General features: G+C 49.7%; 1 protein-coding gene and 10 non-coding genes across 11 annotated transcripts; 7 read left to right on the top strand and 4 right to left on the bottom strand.

The window, feature by feature from the left end:
• Positions 1-416: 416 nt before the first annotated feature.
• Positions 417-488, bottom strand: trnah-gug (transfer RNA histidin (anticodon GUG)). The gene has a single exon. It is a non-coding gene; the product is annotated as a tRNA-His (tRNA).
• Positions 489-1,182: 694 nt separating this feature from the next.
• Positions 1,183-1,255, top strand: trnav-cac (transfer RNA valine (anticodon CAC)). Its single transcript has one exon. It is a non-coding gene; the product is annotated as a tRNA-Val (tRNA).
• A 616-nt stretch (positions 1,256-1,871) lies between these two features.
• trnad-guc (transfer RNA aspartic acid (anticodon GUC)) lies at positions 1,872-1,943 on the bottom strand. Its single transcript has one exon. It is a non-coding gene; the product is annotated as a tRNA-Asp (tRNA).
• A 1,024-nt stretch (positions 1,944-2,967) lies between these two features.
• trnaf-gaa (transfer RNA phenylalanine (anticodon GAA)) lies at positions 2,968-3,040 on the top strand. The gene has a single exon. It is a non-coding gene; the product is annotated as a tRNA-Phe (tRNA).
• Positions 3,041-3,149: 109 nt separating this feature from the next.
• trnav-aac (transfer RNA valine (anticodon AAC)) lies at positions 3,150-3,222 on the top strand. Its single transcript has one exon. It is a non-coding gene; the product is annotated as a tRNA-Val (tRNA).
• A 574-nt stretch (positions 3,223-3,796) lies between these two features.
• trnah-gug (transfer RNA histidin (anticodon GUG)) lies at positions 3,797-3,868 on the bottom strand. Its single transcript has one exon. It is a non-coding gene; the product is annotated as a tRNA-His (tRNA).
• A 694-nt stretch (positions 3,869-4,562) lies between these two features.
• Positions 4,563-4,635, top strand: trnav-cac (transfer RNA valine (anticodon CAC)). The gene has a single exon. It is a non-coding gene; the product is annotated as a tRNA-Val (tRNA).
• A 1,705-nt stretch (positions 4,636-6,340) lies between these two features.
• Positions 6,341-6,416, top strand: trnaf-gaa (transfer RNA phenylalanine (anticodon GAA)). Its single transcript has one exon. It is a non-coding gene; the product is annotated as a tRNA-Phe (tRNA).
• A 109-nt stretch (positions 6,417-6,525) lies between these two features.
• On the top strand, positions 6,526-6,598 carry trnav-aac (transfer RNA valine (anticodon AAC)). Its single transcript has one exon. It is a non-coding gene; the product is annotated as a tRNA-Val (tRNA).
• Positions 6,599-14,734: 8,136 nt separating this feature from the next.
• Positions 14,735-14,792, top strand: LOC138243831 (U7 small nuclear RNA). The gene has a single exon (XR_011192449.1). It is a non-coding gene; the product is annotated as a U7 small nuclear RNA (small nuclear RNA).
• A 177-nt stretch (positions 14,793-14,969) lies between these two features.
• LOC138243286 (histone H4 type VIII-like) lies at positions 14,970-15,514 on the bottom strand. The gene has a single exon (XM_069198879.1). It carries the CDS (start codon positions 15,408-15,410, stop codon positions 15,099-15,101), a length of 312 nt encoding a protein of 103 aa, XP_069054980.1. The 5' UTR covers positions 15,411-15,514; the 3' UTR covers positions 14,970-15,098.
• Between the last annotated feature and the right edge of the window lie 5,743 nt (positions 15,515-21,257).

Below are 21,257 nucleotides of genomic sequence, written 5' to 3'. Positions count from 1 at the left end.
ACGAGCTCTGTCGGCTCAAAAGCAGCGCAGGACCTGCAAGAACAACAGAAAGATTAGCATCCAGCGGGGGCCTCTTAGTGAGCCCAAGAGCTCATCAAGAATCGGCTCCAGCATCAGGGCTGGGCGCATTGTTCCATTCTCCGCCCACTCTTGGTGTAAACAAGTCCCTCCTGGTCTCTACTTGAAATGCACTTTCCTGCGTTTGCTTTGGTGTAACTGGCTTCCCCTGCATGGGCGAATGTGAAGAAGATCCTTAGTAAGTCATTGAAGAAAACCGAGAAGAGGTCGGAGTGGCCTCTGTCGTTCATCAACGATCCAGTCAGGCAGTACTCCTCTGTAAAGCGCCGTTCGTTCACATCGATTGGCTTTTTTTTTGCCTTCATTCGTGCGAGTAGTAAAAGCAGACGCCCCTATTCTGCCGTGACCCGGATTCGAACCGGGGTTGTTGCGGCCACAACGCAAAGTACTGACCACTATACGATCACAGCGAGTTACCGAGACACGCGCGGCAGGGCGGAAAGGGCTGTGCTCTCTTCGTGTGACATAATTCGGAAAAGTCCTGACGTTGCATTTCAACTGAGCCCCAGTATACATCGACCCTTCGACACTCTGAGTGACAACTCTCTTGCGTGTTTTCTCATATTTATGTAGTTTGCTTGCATGATGCCGGGAAAAGCATGGTTGTTCGCTGCCATATAGTCTAGCGGTTAGGGTTCCTGGTTTTCACCCAGGCGGTTCGACTCGGTTTTGCCTCCTGCTTTCCAAAAGATCAGCACCGTGTACGAAAGAGCCGCATTAAAACTACTCGAACGTGCAAAACGTGCAAGACGAGGGGGCGCTTGTTTCCAACCGAAACTTCTCGCGTGTGAGACGAGCTGATCATCGCTGTGGGAGGGTTACTCTGGTAGACAGGGCTGACCTCCGGCAATAGGATTTATAGTCTCCAAGATGATATTTGCACTTTCTGGAGAGGCGATTTTCTCCACTTCAGTAGCCCGATTTCGTCGATTGCGTGGAGAGGGCTGTAGAATGTGGCGCCGCCTTTCCTGCTCCGTCCATGACAGGCGTGCTGGTCTCTGGAGAGAGAGCACGGTCCATCAGCGCACTCCAATAAAGGCACTGGAAGCAGCTGAATCGCATTGGCGAAGCTCAGCGCTGGGCCGCTGGGCACGTCTTACCACCGTTTCCGTAGTGTAGTGGTTATCACGTTCGCCTCACACGCGAAAAGTCCCCGGTTCGAAACCGGGCGGAAACAGACATCTTTTGTCGCCAGGCACAAAAGGGGATTGGGGATTCGCCTAGCGCTGTGATCGAACAGACCCACTCACCTCTTAGTGTGGCGGGATCTGCACAGTGCATGTCACAGCGCATCCTGCTTTCACTTCAATGCGCGTCCTGATGTACCCCAGTCTCCCGCGTGACAGGTGGGGACAGGTGACAGGTCCTATACTAACTAGGAAGACATCGCTCTCTCCGACCCCCGGCATCGTGTCCCGACCCACCGTGCTGGAAGCCGACGCGTGCTGTGATCCCTTTACGGAGAAGAAATGACAACGGAGGAGCCGAGAGATCATTTCAGCATTTCGCGTCTGAACGGAAAACACAAACGACCAACTCGGAATGACTTGCCTTTGACGCTTCTCAAAGCGTTCTTTGTGCATCGAACAGACCCACTCACCTCTTAGTGTGGCGGGATCTGCACAGTGCATGTCGCAGCGCTTCCTGCTTTCACTTCAATGTGCTTCCTGATGTCGAGTCGACTGCCGTGCGGAGGCTCTGAAAGCGAGAGCAATGAAAAGGTGCACGACGCTGTGAAAGAAAACAGAGAAGTGAAAGGCAGTCATTTCTCTAAGGAGGTGAAAGAAAAGCAACTCCCCATCGGGGAATCGAACCCCGGTCTCCCGCGTGACAGGCGGGGATACTGGCCACTATACTAACGAGGAAGACATCGCTCTCTCCAACCCCCGGCATCGTGTCCCGACCCAGCATGCTGGAAGCCGACGCGTGCTGTGATCCCTTTACGGAGCAGAAATGACAACCGAGGAACCGAGAGATCATGTCAGCATTTCGCGTCTGAACGGAAAACACAAACGACCAACTCGGAATGACTTGCCTTTGACGCTTTTCAAAGTGTTCTTTGTGCACGACGACTGCGCCGCCTAGCAGATACAAAGGGGTTGTACAACTTTGAAGTAGCAAATGGAAGAGGGCTAAGCCCCCTCTCTTTTAGCCCAGGTTCGATTTGTCTCCCAGAATCACCAGGGCGCACACACACACACACCCGTGCCGTTGAAGTGCTCTGCTTCATTTCTAAGTGCAACTCAACATTCACTCCTACCCCGAGTGCAGAAAAGACAGCATCCACAGCAACAACAGCTCAGGTCTCTGCACAGGAGCTAAGCTGCCCTCATCTCCTCTGCTCTGCGGCTCCTGCGGAGTGGAGTCCTGCCTGGAGCCGTGTTTGCAGGCGGCGGCTCCCCGCGCCCTGTCTGGGCGTCGTGTCCAAGAGCTCCTGGGAGGAAGAGCGAGCCCTCCCACTCGGGGGCTTTTCCACGGTCTGTGTGAGGAGGGGCGGGTGTGTCCAGTAGCTTATCGAGCGGAAGCCTGGGGCGGCGGAGAGCTGTGATCGTGCAGACCTTGAGGTGTCACCTCTTTGTCTGCTTTCCCGCCCCCCCTCCGCCCAAGCTCTGCTCCAAAGTAGCCCGGCAACCCCTCACACCTGCACGTGTCACAACCTAAGGTGCGGTCATGAGACACCCATGGGGTGTCGTTCTGTTCTTGCTAATTGTTTCCTGCCCGTCGCAGGCAGGAGTCCATGCGAGGAAGATGCGCTGGACAGAGCTCAGAGGGCGCAGCTGGGTGGCTTTCCTTCTGAGTGACGTTCCTGCAACACTCTCCCGCTACTCTTGGTGCGCTCATGCCACAACACAGGAAGGCTGGAGCAGGTGGCTGTGGGCTTTGCGCACTGCCGAAATAGCTCAGTTGGGAGAGCGTTAGACTGAAGATCTAAAGGTCCCTGGTTCGATCCCGGGTTTCAGCATTTTGTTTCATCGCGCCCTTTGTTCCTCTCTCCAGCGCCACCTGCCTAAAGTGACTCGTCCCTTTCTCAGCCCGAAACGCAAGCGAGACACCAGCAGCAGTCCCTACAGGTTTCCGTAGTGTAGCGGCTATCACGTTCGCCTAACACGCGAAAGGTCCCCGGTTCGAGACCGGGCGGAAACAGCCTCGTTTTGCACGCTCCTGTACTTCACAGAGGTCTTGAGCGACCGGTCATTTGTTCCCAATGTATTTCCGGTGCCTTCGTGCACTCTTGTACCAAACGCACGTTCCTTCTGTACGCGGAGCCGATCATTTGCAATTGGGCTGTGCCGACAGACCAGGTCGAGCTCTGTCGGCTCAAAAGCAGCGCAGGACCTGCAAGAACAACAGAAAGATTAGCATCCAGCGGGGGCCTCTTAGTGAGCCCAAGAGCTCATCAAGAATCGGCTCCAGCAACAGGGCTGGGCGCATTGTTCCATTCTCCGCCCACTCTCGGTGTAAACAAGTCCCTCCTGGTCTCTGCTTGAAATGCACTTTCCTGCGTTTGCTTTGGTGTAACTGGCTTCCCCTGCATGGGCGAATGTGAAGAAGATCCTTAGTAAGTCATTGAAGAAAACCGAGAAGAGGTCGGAGTGGCCTCTGTCGTTCATCAACGATCCAGTCAGGCAGTACTCCTCTGTAAAGCGCCGTTCGTTCACGTCGATTGGCTTTTTTTTGCCTTCATTCGTGCGAGTAGTAAAAGCAGACGCCCCTATTCTGCCGTGACCCGGATTCGAACCGGGGTTGTTGCGGCCACAACGCAAAGTACTGACCACTATACGATCACAGCGAGTTACCGAGACACACGCGGCAGGGCGGAAAGGGCTGTGCTCTCTTCGTGTGACATAATTCGGAAAAGTCCTGACGTTGCATTTCAACTGAGCCCCAGTATACATCGACCCTTCGACACTCTGAGTGACAACTCTCTTGCGTGTTTTCTCATATTTATGTAGTTTGCTTGCATGATGCCGGGAACAGCATGGTTGTTCGCTGCCATATAGTCTAGCGGTTAGGGTTCCTGGTTTTCACCCAGGCGGTTCGACTCGGTTTTGCCTCCTGCTTTCCAAAAGATCAGCACCGTGTACGAAAGAGCCGCATTAAAACTACTCGAACGTGCAAAACGTGCGAGAAGAGGGGGCGCTTGTTTCCAACCGAAACTTCTCGCGTGTGAGACGAGCTGATCATCGCTGTGGGAGGGTTACTCTGGTAGACAGGGCTGACCTTCGGCAATAGGATTTATAGTCTCCAAGATGATATTTGCACTTTCTGGAGAGGCGATTTTCTCCACTTCAGTAGCCCGATTTCGTCGATTGCGTGGAGAGGGCTGTAGAATGTGGCGCCGCCTTTCCTGCTCCGTCCATGACAGGCGTGCTGGTCTCTGGAGAGAGAGCACGGTCCATCAGCGCACTCCAATAAAGGCACTGGAAGCAGCTGAATCGCATTGGCGAAGCTCAGCGCTGGGCCGCTGGGCACGTCTTACCACCGTTTCCGTAGTGTAGTGGTTATCACGTTCGCCTCACACGCGAAAGGTCCCCGGTTCGAAACCGGGCGGAAACAGACATCTTTTGTCGCCAGGCACAAAAGGGGATTGGGGATTCGCCTAGCGCTGTGATCGAACAGACCCACTGGACCCACCTCTTAGTGTGGCGGGATCTGCACAGTGCATGTCACAGCGCATCCTGCTTTCACTTCAAGGCGCGTCCTGATGCACCCCAGTCTCCCGCGTGACAGGTGGGGACAGGTGACAGGTCCTATACTAACGAGGAAGACATCGCTCTCTCCGACCCCCGGCATCGTGTCCCGACCCACCGTGCTGGAAGCCGACGCGTGCTGTGATTCCTTTACGGAGCAGAAATGACAACCGAGGAGCCGAGAGATCATTTCAGCATTTCGCGTCTGAACGGAAAACACAAACGACCAACTCGGAATGACTTGCCTTTGACGCTTCTCAAAGCGTTCTTTGTGCATCGAACAGACCCACTCACCTCTTAGTGTGGCGGGATCTGCACAGTGCATGTCGCAGCGCTTCCTGCTTTCCCTTCAATGTGCTTCCTGATGTCGAGTCGACTGCCGTGCGGAGGCTCTGAAAGCGAGAGCAATGAAAAGGTGCACGACGCTGTGAAAGAAAACAGAGAAGTGAAAGGCAGTCATTTCTCTAAGGAAGTGAAAGAAAAGCTACTCCCCGTCGGGGAATCGAACCCCGGTCTCCCGCGTGACAGGCGGGGATACTGGCCACTATACTGACGAGGAAGACATCGCTCTCTCCAACCCCCGGCATCGTGTCCCGACCCAGCATGCTGGAAGCCGACGCGTGCTGTGATCCCTTTACGGAGCAGAAATGACAACCGAGGAGCCGAGAGATCATGTCAGCATTTCGCGTCTGAACGGAAAACACAAACGACCAACTCGGAATGACTTGCCTTTGACGCTTTTCAAATTGTTCTTTGTGCACGACGACTGCGCCGCCTAGCAGATACAAAGGGGTTGTACAACTTTGAAGTAGCAAATGGAAGAGGGCTAAGCCCCCTCTCTTTTAGCCCAGGTTCGATCTGTCTCCCAGAATCACCAGGGCGCACACACACACACACCCGTGCCGTTGAAGTGCTCTGCTTCATTTCTAAGGGCAACTCAACATTCACTCCTACCCCGAGTGCAGAAAAGACAGCATCCACAGCAACAACAGCTCAGGTCTCTGCACAGGAGCTAAGCTGCCCTCATCTCCTCTGCTCTGCGGCTCCTGCGGAGTGGAGTCCTGCCTGGAGCCGTGTTTGCAGGCGGCGGCTCCCCGCGCCCTGTCTGGGCGTCGTGTCCAAGAGCTCCTGGGAGGAAGAGAGAGCCCTCCCACTCGGGGGCTTTTCCACGGTCTGTGTGAGGAGGGGCGGGTGTGTCCAGTAGCTTATCGAGCGGAAGCCTGGGGCGGCGGAGAGCTGTGATCGTGCAGACCTTGAGGTATCACCTCTTTGTCTGCTTTCCCGCCCCCCCTCCGCCCAAGCTCTGCTCCAAAGTAGCCCGGCAACCCCTCACACCTGCACGTGTCACAACCTAAGGTGCGGTCATGAGACACCCATGGGGTGTCGTTCTGTTCTTGCTAATTGTTTCCTGCCCGTCGCAGGCAGGAGTCCATGCGAGGAAGATGCGCTGGACAGAGCTCAGAGGGCGCAGCTGGGTGGCTTTCCTTCTGAGTGACGTTCCTTCAACACTCTCCCGCTACTCTTGGTGCGCTCATGCCACAACACAGGAAGGCTGGAGCAGGTGGCTGTGGGCTTTAAAAATAGCTCAGTTGGGAGAGCGTTAGACTGAAGATCTGAAGGTCCCTGGTTCGATCCCGGGTTTTGGCATTTTGTTTCATCGCGCCCTTTGTTCCTCTCTCCAGCGCCATCTGCCTAAAGTGACGCGTCCCTTTCTCAGCCCGAAACGCAAGCGAGACACCAGCAGCAGTCCCTACAGGTTTCCGTAGTGTAGCGGCTATCACGTTCGCCTAACACGCGAAAGGTCCCCGGTTCGAGACCGGGTGGAAACAGCCTCGTTTTGCACGCTCCTGTACTTCACAGAGGTCTTGAGCGACCGGTCATTTGTTGCCAATGTATTTCCGGTGCCTTCATGCACTCTTGTACCAAACGCACGTTCCTTCTGTACACGGAGCAGATCATTCGCAATTGGGCTGTGCCGACAGACCAGGACGAGCTCTGTTGGCTCAAATGCAGTGCAGGACCTGCAAGAACAACAGAAAGATTAGCATCCAGCGGGGGCTTCTTAGTGAGCCCAAGATCTCATCAAGAATCGGCTCCAGCAACAGGGCTGGGCGCATTGTTCCATTCTCCGCCCACTCTCGGTGTAAACAAGTCTCTCCTGGTCTCTGCTTGAATTGCACTTTCCTGCGTTTGCTTTGGTGTAACTGGCTTCCCCTGCATGGGCGAATGTGAAGAAGATCCTTAGTAAGTCATTGAAGAAAACCGAGAAGAGGTCGGAGTGGCCTCTGTCGTTCATCAACGATCCAGTCAGGCAGTACTCCTCTGTAAAGCGCCGTTCGTTCACATGGATTGGCTTTTTTTTGCCTTCATTCATGCAAGTAGTAAAAGCAGACGCCCCTTTAGGGAGCCTGTCAGCACCCGGAGTTTTCCCCTTCTGTAAGCTCTCCATAGCCTCTCAGCTCTTCTACTGTCAAATCCCCCTCAAGTACTTCCCTATCTTCTTCACTCAAAACGTTTTCTAGCTTTGAGGTAAAAAAATTAATTTCTTCATCCTTTACCTCTGTAGAGCTGTACAGTCTTGAGTAGAAGTGTCACGCGCTCTGCAGCCAGAGGGCGGTCCTTCTCTGTCCTGTCCCTAGTTCCTGGTCTGCTGTCCTTCCTTTCCCTCTCTTTCCCTTGGGCTATATATTTCCGGGTCTTGCACTCTGTCCTTGCTCAGCACTGACGTTCGGATGTCCTGAGACCCGCCTAGCACCAGGGCGCCCCACGTCCGCTCCCTGAGGGCACAGGTTTCTATACGGCATTCCTGAACTCTTTGCACTAATGAGCCCGGGCCTTTTTCCCGTCTCGCCGCTACGCATATGGGTCTTTTTCCGCACTCCTGCTCCCCACAGTTAGTCCCTTTGGACGTCCGTGACAAGAAGGCCTCGATGCAGGAGAGGATAGCACTCAGCTCTGTCATGGAAAGTGTAGTTGATGAGGAGGGAAGAGAGAGAACAGACTTGGAGCCTACCACTTTCCTGAAAAAGAAGCAGGTACACTTCTCATTTTCTTCCAAGAACTGCACTCTGCTTCTTAACAGCACTCCTCGACTGCTTTCTTCGGCTATGCTCCGGATGTCCTTTTTTAAAAGGGTGATATCCTCAAGCACATCGAAGCCACTGTGCAGCATCGTGTAGAGACGCTGCAGCTGCCTCTGTTTCCTGGCTAGCACTCCTCTCCGTCTGGCAGCAGCCTTCCTTCCCTCAGCCATGAAAAAGGCCTTTGTCCTCACCTTCACCTCCTCCCACCACTCTCTTACTGACCCGTACAGACACTGCAAGGACAGCCACTGTGATAGTTTCTCCTTGTAGCGGGATACTACCCCCTCGTTCTCTAGCAGCTTTGTGTTGAGTTTCCAGAGGCCTGGGCCAAAGACAGTCCCGCCCTGGAGTTCCACTCTACACCCTAAAGCCTGATGATCTGAGAAGAAGACAGGGTGAAGAGTGACCCCAACAACTTTCACTCTCTCTGAGACAAAGCAATAGTCAATTCTGGAGCTGCTATTCCTCCCTGACCATGTATATCCTGCTGTTGTGGGATATATACATCTATATGTGTCTGAGAGTTTAAAGTCTTGAACTAAGTTTTGCAGGGCCAGTGAGCTGGAATCCAATTTTATCGGCCTTTTGGCTAAGATCAAGTTCAAGTGGCATGCCCGCAGTTCTTGTCTTTCCAAAGTTCTAGAAGGCAATCGAAGATCCTGAAGAGTGCTTGAGCTGGTATCGCCCTAGGTTGAGCCTAGGGGGTTAAGGCCAATCAGCAGCTGAGCTGGTTGGGATCCGGCAGCAACGTTCTCTCTCTCTGCTCTCTCCTCTCCCCTCCCCCTTTCTCTTGCTCCACCTCCTTGGCCTCTTGGCTGGGAGTAGGTACTCTTGGCCTGCCCGCGGTGCTTGCTTTCTTCCTCGAGACTCAGAAGCGCTATCCGCTCCCTCTCTCTCTCTCCTCCTGCGCTTGCACCTAGCTGGGCTTTGCCCACAAGGACAAAGTCCAGGGCTCACTCGCTGCTCCTTTAGCAGCTAAACCGTCCTCTCCACAGGACCTTGCTCTCTCTCTTTCTCTCCTTTTTTCTTTTTTCTCCTTTCCAGATGGCAGACAAGAAGACACTGATCCGGTTCCACTGGACCAAGAAAACAGAGACGATGCCAACTGCGAAATCCTTTTTCATTACCTTCCTGAGAGGGATCCTGCAGTTGGTGGCCGGAGATCTCTACTGCCTGCAAGACAACAAGGCAGAGAGATACATGGAGGCCTACATAGCCACGGACGCCTCATATGAAAAGGCAACGAAAATGATCAGAGAAAAAGGTAAGCACCCCCGTTTCTCTGATTTCAGGCCGGAGCCTATGAGGAAGACAAACCAGAGGACCATCACAATCCTCACGTACAACCCCTACGTACCAATGGCACTGGTAACAGCGTACCTAGGGAGGTATGTAACTGTGGTGGGCAAACCGACGGAGATCAGGGACAGTTGCGGCGTCTGGTACGGCAAAGGCCAGTACAGAGTCCTCCTGAAAGAGGACCTAGAGGGCGTCGACGGTTTCCAGCACCCCCTGGCCCGCTTCAACATCGGAGCCGACAGGGGGTACCTTTACTACCCCAGGATGCCGGATTTCTGCAAGAAGTGCAGACAGTCCGGCCACAAGGAGAACACGTGTGACATCGTCAGATGTCACAACTGTAACAAAGAGGGGCACCTGGCAAAAACCTGCCGGGCAGCCAAAAAGTGCGATGGATGCGGCGCCGAGGGACACCTCCTTCACTAATGCAAGGTAAGCAAACCTTCGTTTGCGCAGGTGGTGGAAGCCGACCAGCAGAAACCGGTCTCAAGACAAAGGGAGAGAGGTGAGAACAAAGAACCCGCACCTCCCCCGCAGAGAACCGAAACTGCCGAGGCCACACCCCAGCCGCACCAGTGCCTCAAGATGATCGCCAGGACGACGGACAAAATGGCTGACCGGAGGAAGGGCCCTGGATAACTCCCAGCAAGAAGGGAAAGAGGATCCACCTTCGGAAGGACAAAAGAAAAGAGTGGTGTGGCGGCGAGGCTTAATAATAAGGCAGAATTAAGGCCCCATTTCTCTGTTCATCTCTGTGGTGCAGCCACAGAGAAACTATTCATGCAGGCTGATTTAAGATGTTTTCTTTTGATAAGGACAGCTCCCAAAGGGGGATGCACTTAGCTAAGCCTGGCTATCATGATCAATGGTCACCCATTGGCGCCTATCTGTCTAGGGAGTGCCAGTTGGACATCTGGACTGCATTCCTAAGTGTCGGGAGTAAGTGACTCATATCTCACCTTGATCAACCAATCAGGGACTGGTAGGGCCGAGTAACCCACGTGGGACTCTGGTGCCCATGGAACTTTCAGCCAATCAATGAGCTGAAGTTCCTCCAGGTAAAAACAGGCAACACGAGATTCAGTAAGATTCAGTAAGATTCAGTAAGATTCTGGAGAGGATTCTGTGGACTGTTCTAAAGGGAATTCAAAGGAGAATTCCAGGGCAGGACGGCCCAGGAGCAGAAGGCTCCCAAGGGCAGGACATTCTCGCAGAGCGCCTCCTGACCATCCTGAGACTCAGCCCGGACAACCACGGAACGGCCAGAGTTTCCGAGTGCCAGAACCTTCCTTTGTTCTAAGAGTCTAGAGTGGAGGTTGCCAGAGAGAAACCAGCAGCAGGCCTCGTGAACAGGTCGGAACTGTGGACAGCTGAATCACTATTCAGAACTAGCTCTTCATCAGGAACGAACCAGTCCTCTTCCTGACTTGCTGGGACCCACAGTCATCTTTTCTCCTGTGCACAAACTTTGCTAGTTAAAGCCAACACTAACTAGCCGGTCAGTGAGCATCTGCAGCGCACCATCGCAAGCCGCACAGCACAGCCTGGCACCGAGCCAGAGAGTGCAGATTGGACAGCAACAGCCTGCAACTGTTTCTTTGTGCCCGCAGGAGATCTGAATCCCCAGAGATTGGATGAGTATTCAACTTCACTGCATTACTGCTCGAGAATTCAATTGTAATCCCAACCAGTTGATATCAATTTAATTCCTAAGAGTTATGTTCTTGTTTTGAGTATCTAATGTAGAAGTTGTAACCAAGTTCACTTTACGAAACGGTCTTAATGAATGATATACTGAATGTATGTCCTCTTGATATGTGTAACACTTCGTAACTGACTGAATATATATCTTTTGTATTCTGATAACCCTCTCGATAAGATCTGTTAGGTTTACATGCATATTTTATGTATTAATAAATGTATCCTCGTGTATTAGTACCTGTGTGTGTGCGTTGTTTGAGTTATGTCGTATGGTTGGATTCTAAAGCCATCAAAAGAATCAACTTTGTGATTTACTGCTACAATTAATAATTGTCTCAGTAAATGCCCAAACCCTACAGAACTGGTGCCTTCAGAGAGCCACTATGATTACATATTTGGCGTCCCTGAGCCGGTTTTCTTACATATTTGGCGTCCCTGAGCCGGTTTTCCTACAGTGGTAAGGGAGAACCGTTTCCTCGTCCTAGAGGAAACGGAACTTTCTTCCCCCGAGGCCCAGGAACAACCGGAGGAGGCAGCCCAGGAAATGGAAACCCCCCCCCCCGAGGCCCAAAGATGACAGGAAGTGACAGCCCAGGAAACGGAACCCCCCTCCTCCGAGTCCCACGGACAACAGGAGGAGGCAGCCCAGGAAGAGGTTACCCCCTCCCCCGAGGCCCAGGGACAACAGGAAGAGGCAGCCCAGGAAGTCGGAACCCCCTCCCCTGAGGCCCAGGAACAACAGGAAGAGGCAGCCCAGGAAGTGGAGCCCCCCTCCCCCAAGGCCCAGGAGCAACTGGAGGTCCCCGAAACTCCTGGAGAAAGGGAAGAAAAAAGCCTTCCCGAAGCGGTGGCGGAGAGTATCCTCGAGGAAGACAAGATTACTTTGAAGCCGCCCTGGAGCTGGGACTGATGGTAGGGCTGGACCTGTCCAGCATGTTTACCTTTCAGTCCCCAGCGAGACCTGGAGGGAGCCCAGCATATTCCCCCCAGGACCCGAACGAGAGGAGTTACATCTAGGCTAAACAGTGCCCAGATGTAGACTCCCAAGTTTTCCACTGTAAGCACAAAGAGAGGAGGTTCAACTTTCACTTGTTTAATCATGATTGTGAAACTTACCTTTCTAACAACTAACGTGAGAGGGCTAAGAGACCCGGTGAAAAGATGGGGAGTCTTTCATGATCTGGTCTCAAAGTCTTTCTCAGTTTGTTTCTTACAGGAGGTCCACCTGAAAGATGAAAGGGACAAGCTGACATTCACCAGGGAATGGACGAAGGGAGAATCATGCTGGAGCGTAGGAGGGGTCCACTCTTCCGGAGTGAGAATCCTCCTCAGAAACCCAGAGATGACGCTGGTTTCCAACTTCTCGGTGGTGCAGGGCCGGATCCTGGTCGCAGACATCGACTGGAGGGGGCAGAAGTTGAGAGCAATTAATGTCTATGCTCCGACGGAACCCTCTATCCGGAAGGAAGTGTTTGCTGACCTGGCCAGCTGCTGCACCACCTACAGACAGGTGGTGCTTGGCGGGGACTTCAACATTGACCGGGAGAAGGGGAGCAACGCTAGCTCGGCAGAGCTGGAGTCGCTACTCAAGCAGTTCTCCCTGGTAGACGGTTTCAGACGGTGCCGCCCTAACGATGCCGGAATGACATGGAAAAACTCCCGGGGAGTGTGCAGCCGCATGGACTACATCTTTCTGCACACGACCTGCTCCCTGGAATCGGCGACGGTGTCCCCGGAGTGGTATTCCAGCCACGAGCGCTTGACGGTGGTGGCTAACACCAACCTGCCGGGATTCGGTCGTGGGTACTGGAAGCTGAACCGGGAGATACTGCAGGAAGACGACTTCAAGGCACTGTTCCGTAAAGACTACGCGAGCTGGGTCAATCTGAGAGACGGCTACAGCTCCATGGTGGAATGGTGGGAGTCGGTGAAGGACAGGACCCGAACCCTGGCGCAGACGTACTGCAGACGGAAGGCGGCCAGGGAGAGGAAGGAAGCTGCACGACTCCAGAGACAACTATAGGAGGAGTACAGCTCGGCTAACGGGGGAGGAGCCTTCAATTCAGCCGGGCACGGGACCTGAAGGAGAGGCTCCGCAAACTCAATCAGGTCCGAGGAGCCCAGAAAAAGAGGGTGATCCACGGCCTGAGACGGGGAGATGGAGAGGAAGTGCTGGACGAAAGCGACAAGGTAGAAGCGGCCACCGCTTTCTACACGGAGCTGTTTTCAGAAAAGCAGACGGAGGTGGAGGCAGGCGATGCTTTTCTGGAGGAGCTGAAGGCACGAGTACCGGAGGAGGTGAGGGAGGACTTGGAGGGTCCGATCGCGGCCGAGGAGCTGAAGGCGGCGTACTTGTCCATGGAGAATGGCAAGGTGCCAGGGCCGGACGGACTCCCCAAGGAATTCTACACCTGCTTCTGGGACACCCTGGCGGCAGATCTGGTGGAAGTGGCGCAGAAGATCTTCCGCCGGGGGAAAATCGGAGACACCATGAGGGAGGGCATCATCTCCTCTTCAAGAGCCCTTAGCAGAGACGGTGAGATGGGACCCTGTCATCGACGGCCTGGAGATACCGGGAGGCGCGGGGGAAACCCTGAAAATCTCCCAGTACGCCGACGACACGACGCTGTTCCTGAGGTCGGACAGGGGGTTGAGGAGGGCCCTGCAGATCATGGAGCAATACTCCAGAGTCTCGGGGTCGAAACTCAACCGCAGAAAGAGCAAACTGAAGTTCTTCGGGCCCTGGAAGCACAGGACGACGGCGCCGGAGGGTCTCGAGCTCTGCACGGAGCCCCTCAAAATACTGGGAGTTTCCTTCCAGAGCCAGGACAACAAGACCAACAACTGGACCAAGAGGATCGCCAAGGTGAACGCGAAGCTGGGTCTGTGGAAAACGCGGTCGCTGTCCTACACAGGGAAAGTGATCCTGCCGGCTTTGGTTTACCTGGCGGTGGTGTACCCGCTGCCGGCCAGACTCAGACGAGCGCTGCAAGGGATGATCTTCGGCTTCGTCTGGGGCGGGAAGTACGAGTACATCACGAGAAACCGGATGTGTCAGCCGGTCGAGGAAGGGGGTCGAGATGTCCCACATTTCTCCCTGAAACTCGACTGCATCTTCTACTGCAACCTCTGTCGGGCGCTGCGGGAGCCCATCGGACCTCAGGAGGAGGACGAAGTGCTTAGTCGCCAAATGGGGTTTCCCCACGGCAAGGGAGCGCTGGAAAGGACTTTGGGCCCTATACAGGGATTAAAGGACAATAGCGAGTGGTAGGTTTGGAGGGACTCTCTTATTTGCGCAAATCCGCCCCCACTTGCAAAGATTGATAACGGACAATCAATCTCCGTTACGCCGTTGTTATTTATTACATGGAGTGTTAATATGTGTGAGATGTTTCTTTTGAGATGTTTATTTTGCGGAATAAAGTATATTTTGTAGAACAAAAAAAATCTTATGACAAGGTTTACAAGTTATCTGTTGAACTACATTCTAATAGGTGTGGTCACATTCCAGGTCATTTGTTTACGTTTTTGTTTCTGGAGTACCTGTTAGATGAAATGTGCTAATATGTAACCTAACTCCAGTGTGAATAACTAGAAGACGGGAGCAGCTCCATTCCAGACCAAGGGAGCTTTGAGATTGGCTGGGCCAGATCTCTCATTTGCATATCTGATTTGGAAATACAACACTAAACCCCCTTCTTGCATGGATTTAACTTGCACCCAAGAGACCCCTACTGTGTATTGCTACTTATTTTTTATGATAAGTGGTGATTACCAGTTGACAGGTTTCATTTGTTGAATTATAAATGGTTCTGTATTATCACCCTGAATGGCCTGTACTCAAGGTTTGGTAGGGTATGTGTTTTCATTTCATTTACCAACTGAAATTTTTGCTCTTTTAGTATTTGTCTAGAAGGCTTTCTAAAGTCAGGAAGCCCATTTATTTGGTGAAAAAAGATTCTGTATTAATATTAATATTTCTCATACAACATAAATAGGGTCTTTTATGAATAAAAAGATCTTGCACTTGGAAATCTTGATAAAGCTGTGTGCTTCCATACACTCTAGCAGTTTTGATTCCTAATATTTGACCTTAGGTGTGGGAACGGGTCTTTTTTGCAATTTGATTTCCAATTGATCAGCACAGTATAGAAAATAGACCCATAAAGCAACCTCAGCAGTGACAAATGTCACTGGGTCACCTGGGTTTATACGTCGGGGTCCAGTAGTGAAGCTCCGCTCCTGTTTAGCTTCCGAAGCCGTACAGGGTGCGGACCTGGCGCTTCAGCACGTACACCACGTCCATGGCGGTGACGGTCTTCCTGTTGGCATGCTCGGTGTAGGTGACGGCGTCGCGGATGACGTTCTCCAGGAACACCTTCAGCACCCCGCGGGTCTCCTCGTAGATCAGCCCGGAGATCCGCTTCACTCCCCCACGGCGAGCCAGGCGGCGGATGGCGGGCTTGGTGATTCCCTGGATGTTGTCACGGAGAACCTTATGGTGACGCTTAGCGCCTCCTTTCCCAAGTCCCTTTCCGCCTTTGGCTCTTCCAGACATCTTTGTAACGAACAGTTCTTTCCATACCCTATGCGGACGACACAATCCGACGAAGTGGGGAAACACTGGGGAAACGTCATGCAGGAATACGGGGCTGAAGACAGGAGGGCGTGTCCAAGGTGCGCTGGTGCACAGTGGAGGTGTGGCCGAGGCGAACAATCCAAAAGAGAAGTCCTAAGGGAATATCCAAAACACATGAGAAAGTCCAAAACCAGAAGATCCATCAGAACAAGTTAAAAACCGCGAAGACCGGCGGACAGGGAACAGGAACGGGAACCGAGATTAAAACCTTAACGGGACCAGGCGCTTCCATGTCCCAGACTCGCACGATACGGAAATCAGATGCAGAGCCCGGATGAGCGTCAGCGCCTGGCTTTTAAGGTGGGCTGGGAATGGGAAACATGTGCAGAGAATGAAGTCTTAAGTGAAAGGGCTGGAGCACCCTTAAGGAGGGGGAACTAATATCGTGACAATCTTCTAGTTATCAGCTGTGAACACGACACACACTGCTCATCTTTGATGTACAGATGCAGCCATTCAAAGTGCGTGGTACAGACACGTACCGGAGGTAATTGGCTACGGCGTCGTGCATCCTGACGCGCGATGACGCAAAATACCGCGGTATTTTTGCCGAGACAAGTTGCCTTTCTTATACGCGGAGGGATCTACTCGTGAGATGTCCGCTCGGTCCATTTCTGAGCTCAGTATAAGGTGTAGAAAGCATGACTGTCATCATAACCCGCCTCTCACCCTGGCCCGAGCCTGAAGCATGCCCCCTAGTGCAGGGTTAGAGGTGTGGAATAATGTTGTGACTATTGCTTCATCAATAACATGCTGATTGCATGTTTCTAGATGGGTATAACAGAGATCTCAACTACTGAGGGGCCTTACTAATAATTGCTTACACTTATATACAGATGCAGCCATTCAAAGTGAGCGGTACAGACACGTACCGCAGGTAAGATGACACGGGGTACCGCGGTGCGTGATTGGTTGACCGACAGGGGCACTCGTGGTCCGTTGGTCTGTCATAGAAAGACTTACTGTAAACGTCTTTACTGTGCCCGTTGTAGCTATTGAATTTTACCACTGAAGGGAAATCTTAGTAGCTGAGCATAAAAAGAATAGGAGCATACTGTAACGCGTGTGAAGGCCATAAACGATATTAATTTTGGAACATAAACATACAGTATATAGCTGGTCTTGGTACTTTAAAGAAAAAAATACACACCAGTATTCCATTTCTCCCTAAACATTGTAAGCTTCGAAGTCTTTAACGTGATACCGGAGTCAACAAGCATCCTTTTAGAATTTGATTAAAAGGGAATATAATATGGAATTGTGTATCTCAAGAATTTAATAATGGTATGATTACATCCGTGTGCTGCGACAGGGCTGTGTAGGGCTGTTTCGCCTGCCTGTTCATGCGAGCTGTCTTGTAGCCTACCTGGTCTAGGTGCGTGACTACCAACTGACAGGTTGTGTGTTCGAATCCAGCTGGTGCTGGACTTTTCATTTTTATTTATTTATTTTTTAATCGCGTAACATAAACATATTACTGTATGCAAACTTTACTGTATACAGTATGTATATGTATATTTAATGTCTTAACTGTGCCCATTTAATTGAATTTAAAAAAATTATTTGACACGAACATTAAGCTGTTTACATCTTCCGCCTGAGAACAGTCACCCGTTGCTACCCAACGCAGAAACACAGCCACTAACTAGCAAAGAGAGGACATTAGCTACCCAATATGATAAAGAAATAAATGATTATTTTGTTTATTTCTTTTGCACATTTATTTGAACATTTCTATCGATTGTACAAGCACTTGGAAACTGTCCAATCCCTACTTCATCAGGCATTTTACCGGTCTGGCGCCGGTCTGTGTCTTCCAGGATATAATGCCAGGGAACTCTTGTTTTTATGTCCACTATAACAGACAATCTCCTTTGCTTTTAACCGAGCGTTTAATAATTTCCTAAAATGAAAATGATTTACTTTATTTCCCTCACGGGATCAATAAAATTATCTATCATCTGTCTAAACTATGGGACAGAATTTTCGGGTCTCCCCATACCAGAGATTATGGTAGGGCTTCAGAATGGTGATTAGCTGACACCATCTGACACCCCTCTGATTGGAGAAAAAAGACGTGCTGGTTTGCTATACATACTGTACCAGGAAGAGGATTTCTTTCTATTCAAAACGTGTATTTTAAAAGTTTAAGAAGTAAAAACCTTACAGCGTACACAGATTTCTAAACTGATCAGGATCGTTATCTTTGTCTTATGCATAATAATGTTCACCGCTCTGTCCAGCAAATTAATAATAAACTTTATTTTATATAGCGTTTTAAACGAATAAGTAATTAGATTGCTCATAAACCTAATCACTTGCTTTTTCTTTTTATTTAGGCTCAGATTTCAACTATAGATCGTATTATTAATAACCATAATAACAACCAACCAACAAAAACAACCATATAAACATAATACCAACCAAAAACATAGATAACAACCACAATACAAAATCAAATATATCAAACCATTTTACTCTCGCAAATTCCACCAATTATCATAATCCCGCCCCTTATGCAAAACCAAACCCTCCTCCCATCCCAGTTTATCCTCTTTATCATAAACAAAATCCACCTCAATTTTCAACATAAAGCATTACACAAAATCAATACCTCAACACTCCATACTCAACAACGATAATTCACAAACAGCCAGAACATGTAACTACACATTCCCAAACAGACCTAATTTCAATAGCCCCGCCCCTTATGCAAAACCAACATCCCTCCCCTGTTCTCTCTCTCCCCTGGCGGTTGTAATTGTTTTTATTTTCAAATAAATTTTAGCAAAGTCATGTATTTTAAAAATCTTAAGATTTTTATATTTATGTCTTTATTTAGTGGTTTCATTAGTGACAAAGGCTAAACTTTCTTGGAAAAATGTATTTTATGTAAACCATGTTTGCTATTAATTCATTCAGGGCTAAAATATGTTCATTGTCTTCTAATGAAAGAAGGGTTCCTTTCGCCGTAGTTGGGAGCCTAGCCTTTAACTAGTAAGTACTGTACTTACTGGGTTTTTGAGGGGGGGGAGGTGTCTTTCGCTGGAAATCTCGCCTCCTACTTTGAAAATACCCGTGAAACCGGTTCAATTCGTCACAGCCAGCACTCCTGCAGAGAGGGGGGTTGTACTTGCAGTGTATACAGTACACGCGTTATGCTCTTCGTTAATGTCTAAGCCGGAACATATCATTATATCTCATTTTGTATTTCTTAAAAAAAAATCGTTTTCCCAGCCTAACAGTATTGTTTTTAACCTGTAGTAGTTCAGGTGGGTAGCTGCGTCAGCATGCGTAGGCTGCAAAGGAACAAGTAATAGGTTTATTCCATGCTGAAAAAAAGAAGAAAGAGAACACAACGTTTCGGCCGTGGAGCCTTCTTCAGGTGTGAGAGAGACAGGGCAGTAGGCAAAGGTAAAGTAGCGGGAGAACAAAGGTTGAGAGGGAGGAGGAGTGAGAGGCGGGAGCAGGGGACAGAAAGAGAGGCCAATCAAGAGGTGTGAAGTCAGAATGGGTGCAGAGAGGTGTGAAATGAAACTTCCAATGAATGGAGAAAATTTAAAAGAACAGTAATCTGTCGTTAAGGGAAGGGAGAATGTGTGATCCTAGCTGCAGAATAATTTTAGTTTCGGTGGTCTTTCTGATGTATGAGTTCGGAAAACCGTCTTTGAGAACACAGACGGAGAGATTAGAGTGGTCGTGGCCGTCAGAGGTCAGGGCTGTGAAGATTAAAGATCTCTCCAAGCCCATTGTTTCTCATTTCACCTCTGACGGCCACGACCACTCTAATCTCTCCGTCTGTGTTCTCAAAGACGGTTTTCCGAACTCATACATCAGAAAGACCACCGAAACTAAAATTATTCTGCAGCTAGGATCACACATTCTCCCTTCCCTTAACGACAGATTACTGTTCTTTTATCAGCTTTATTTATGGGTTTTAAATAAAGGTGATTTAAATGCGATTTAAACCAATATAAATGTTTATATTGTAACGCATAGGTGACTATTCATTGTTATTTAAATGACTTAAATTCGATCATGTTGTGATATTTAGAAATATACATTTGTTTGGTGCGAGTGAAGTTTTATTTAATCTCTGAGCCATACTGATTCTTCTGGAAGCCAGTTTCCGCCAGGGAGTAAAAAAAAAAACACACTATGGTATTCTCTCCAATGCAGTGCAGTTAAAAACATACCTCTGATGCTGCTCCTAAATGAATATCGTTTATGACCATCAGAAGCTTTATGCTCCTTTTCTTTTTTCCAGTGGATTGAACAGGGAGAGGCATTTCATGATGTACTTTTCACTGATGAAACAACAGTGGCTCTGGAACAGTTTTCAACCATGTCGTTTTATAAAAAGGGGAGATATGTACACGTTACTGAAGCTAAAAGTTTAGCCTTTGTCACTAATGTAACCACTTAATAAAGACATATAGAAATCCCTACGTTACAGACTGTATATGGCTGGTATTGGTAGTTTAAAGAAAAAATACACACCAGTATTCCACTTTCTCCCTAAAAATTTTAAGCATCAGAGTCTTACATATGGTTATTTCGGAAACGTTTGTACGTGCTCCTTCTGACCATGTTACTGTTTACTGTTACTGACCATTTTAAGTTTAAGTGCCTGTGGGCACTTTTCCTGTCAGTGGGGGGTGGACCGTCTTTCATTAGAAGGTTAGTCTGTTCTACTCTGAGAATGTAGAGGGGGTGGAAAGTGCCCGCGGTCATTTAATTAGTATTAAAATTCACACTGATTCCCTTGCGAAGATACGGACATAGGAATATTCGTGCGTGGTCAAAAAATGGCATAAAAACGACAAAGTGAAGGCTGTGAAAACATTCACAATGTACTTTATACACAAAGCAAATATAACCCCCCCCCACCACCACCTCTCTCAATTCAATTCAAGCAGCTTTATTAGCATGACAGATGGGTACAATCAGTGTTGGGTATTTGCTTTGCTTTGAGATGCCACTTTTAAAGGTGATATATAAAATCAAGGCTTTAACTTGTTTTAACTCCGCAAGTCTGAGTTCTTGTGTCTGTCCTATCCGAACTCGAAAGTATTACAATATGTATCTTTATAGCAGGTGGTGTACAGCTTTTTAGGATAGATTACACTTTTCTAAAATGTATTTAAAAAATAAAAACGATTACAATCTAATCTTTCCACGTTTGATCCCAAAATAAATCTAAACGGGGAGAAAGCTATGCTGAAAGTTTATTAAAATACTTAGAAGACAAAGATATCAATTTATGTTGCATTTGTCTGATTGTGAATCAAAAAAACACATATATTTAAACCCGCATTTGTGATTTAAATCAAAACGTTATTTAAATCAATATAAATGTTTATATTGTAACGCCTAGGTGACTATTCATTGTTATTAAAATGACTTAAATTCGATCATGTTGTGATATTTAGAAATATAAATTTGTTTGGTGCGAGTGAGGTTTTATTTAATCTCTGACTCAGTGATGGCCTGGCATGGTGAGGTGCGCTGGCAGCTATGTGGTGTTACGCAGTGGTGGCCTGGCACCGTGAGGTGCGCTGGCAGCTGTGTGGTGTGATGCAGTGGTGGCCTGGCACGGTGAGGTGCCCTGGCAGCTGTGTGATGCAGTGGTGGCCTGGCACGGTGAAGTGCGCTGGCAGCTGTGTGGTTTGACGCAGCTGGTGGCATGGCACGGTGAGGTGCGCTGGCATCTGTCTGATGCAGTGGTGGCCTGGCACGGTGAGGTGCGCTGGCAGCTGTGTGATG

This window comes from Lepisosteus oculatus, chromosome 14, assembly GCF_040954835.1.
Source record: "Lepisosteus oculatus isolate fLepOcu1 chromosome 14, fLepOcu1.hap2, whole genome shotgun sequence".
Taxonomy (NCBI): domain Eukaryota; kingdom Metazoa; phylum Chordata; class Actinopteri; order Semionotiformes; family Lepisosteidae; genus Lepisosteus; species Lepisosteus oculatus.
This window is presented reverse-complemented; position numbering and strand designations above follow the sequence as displayed.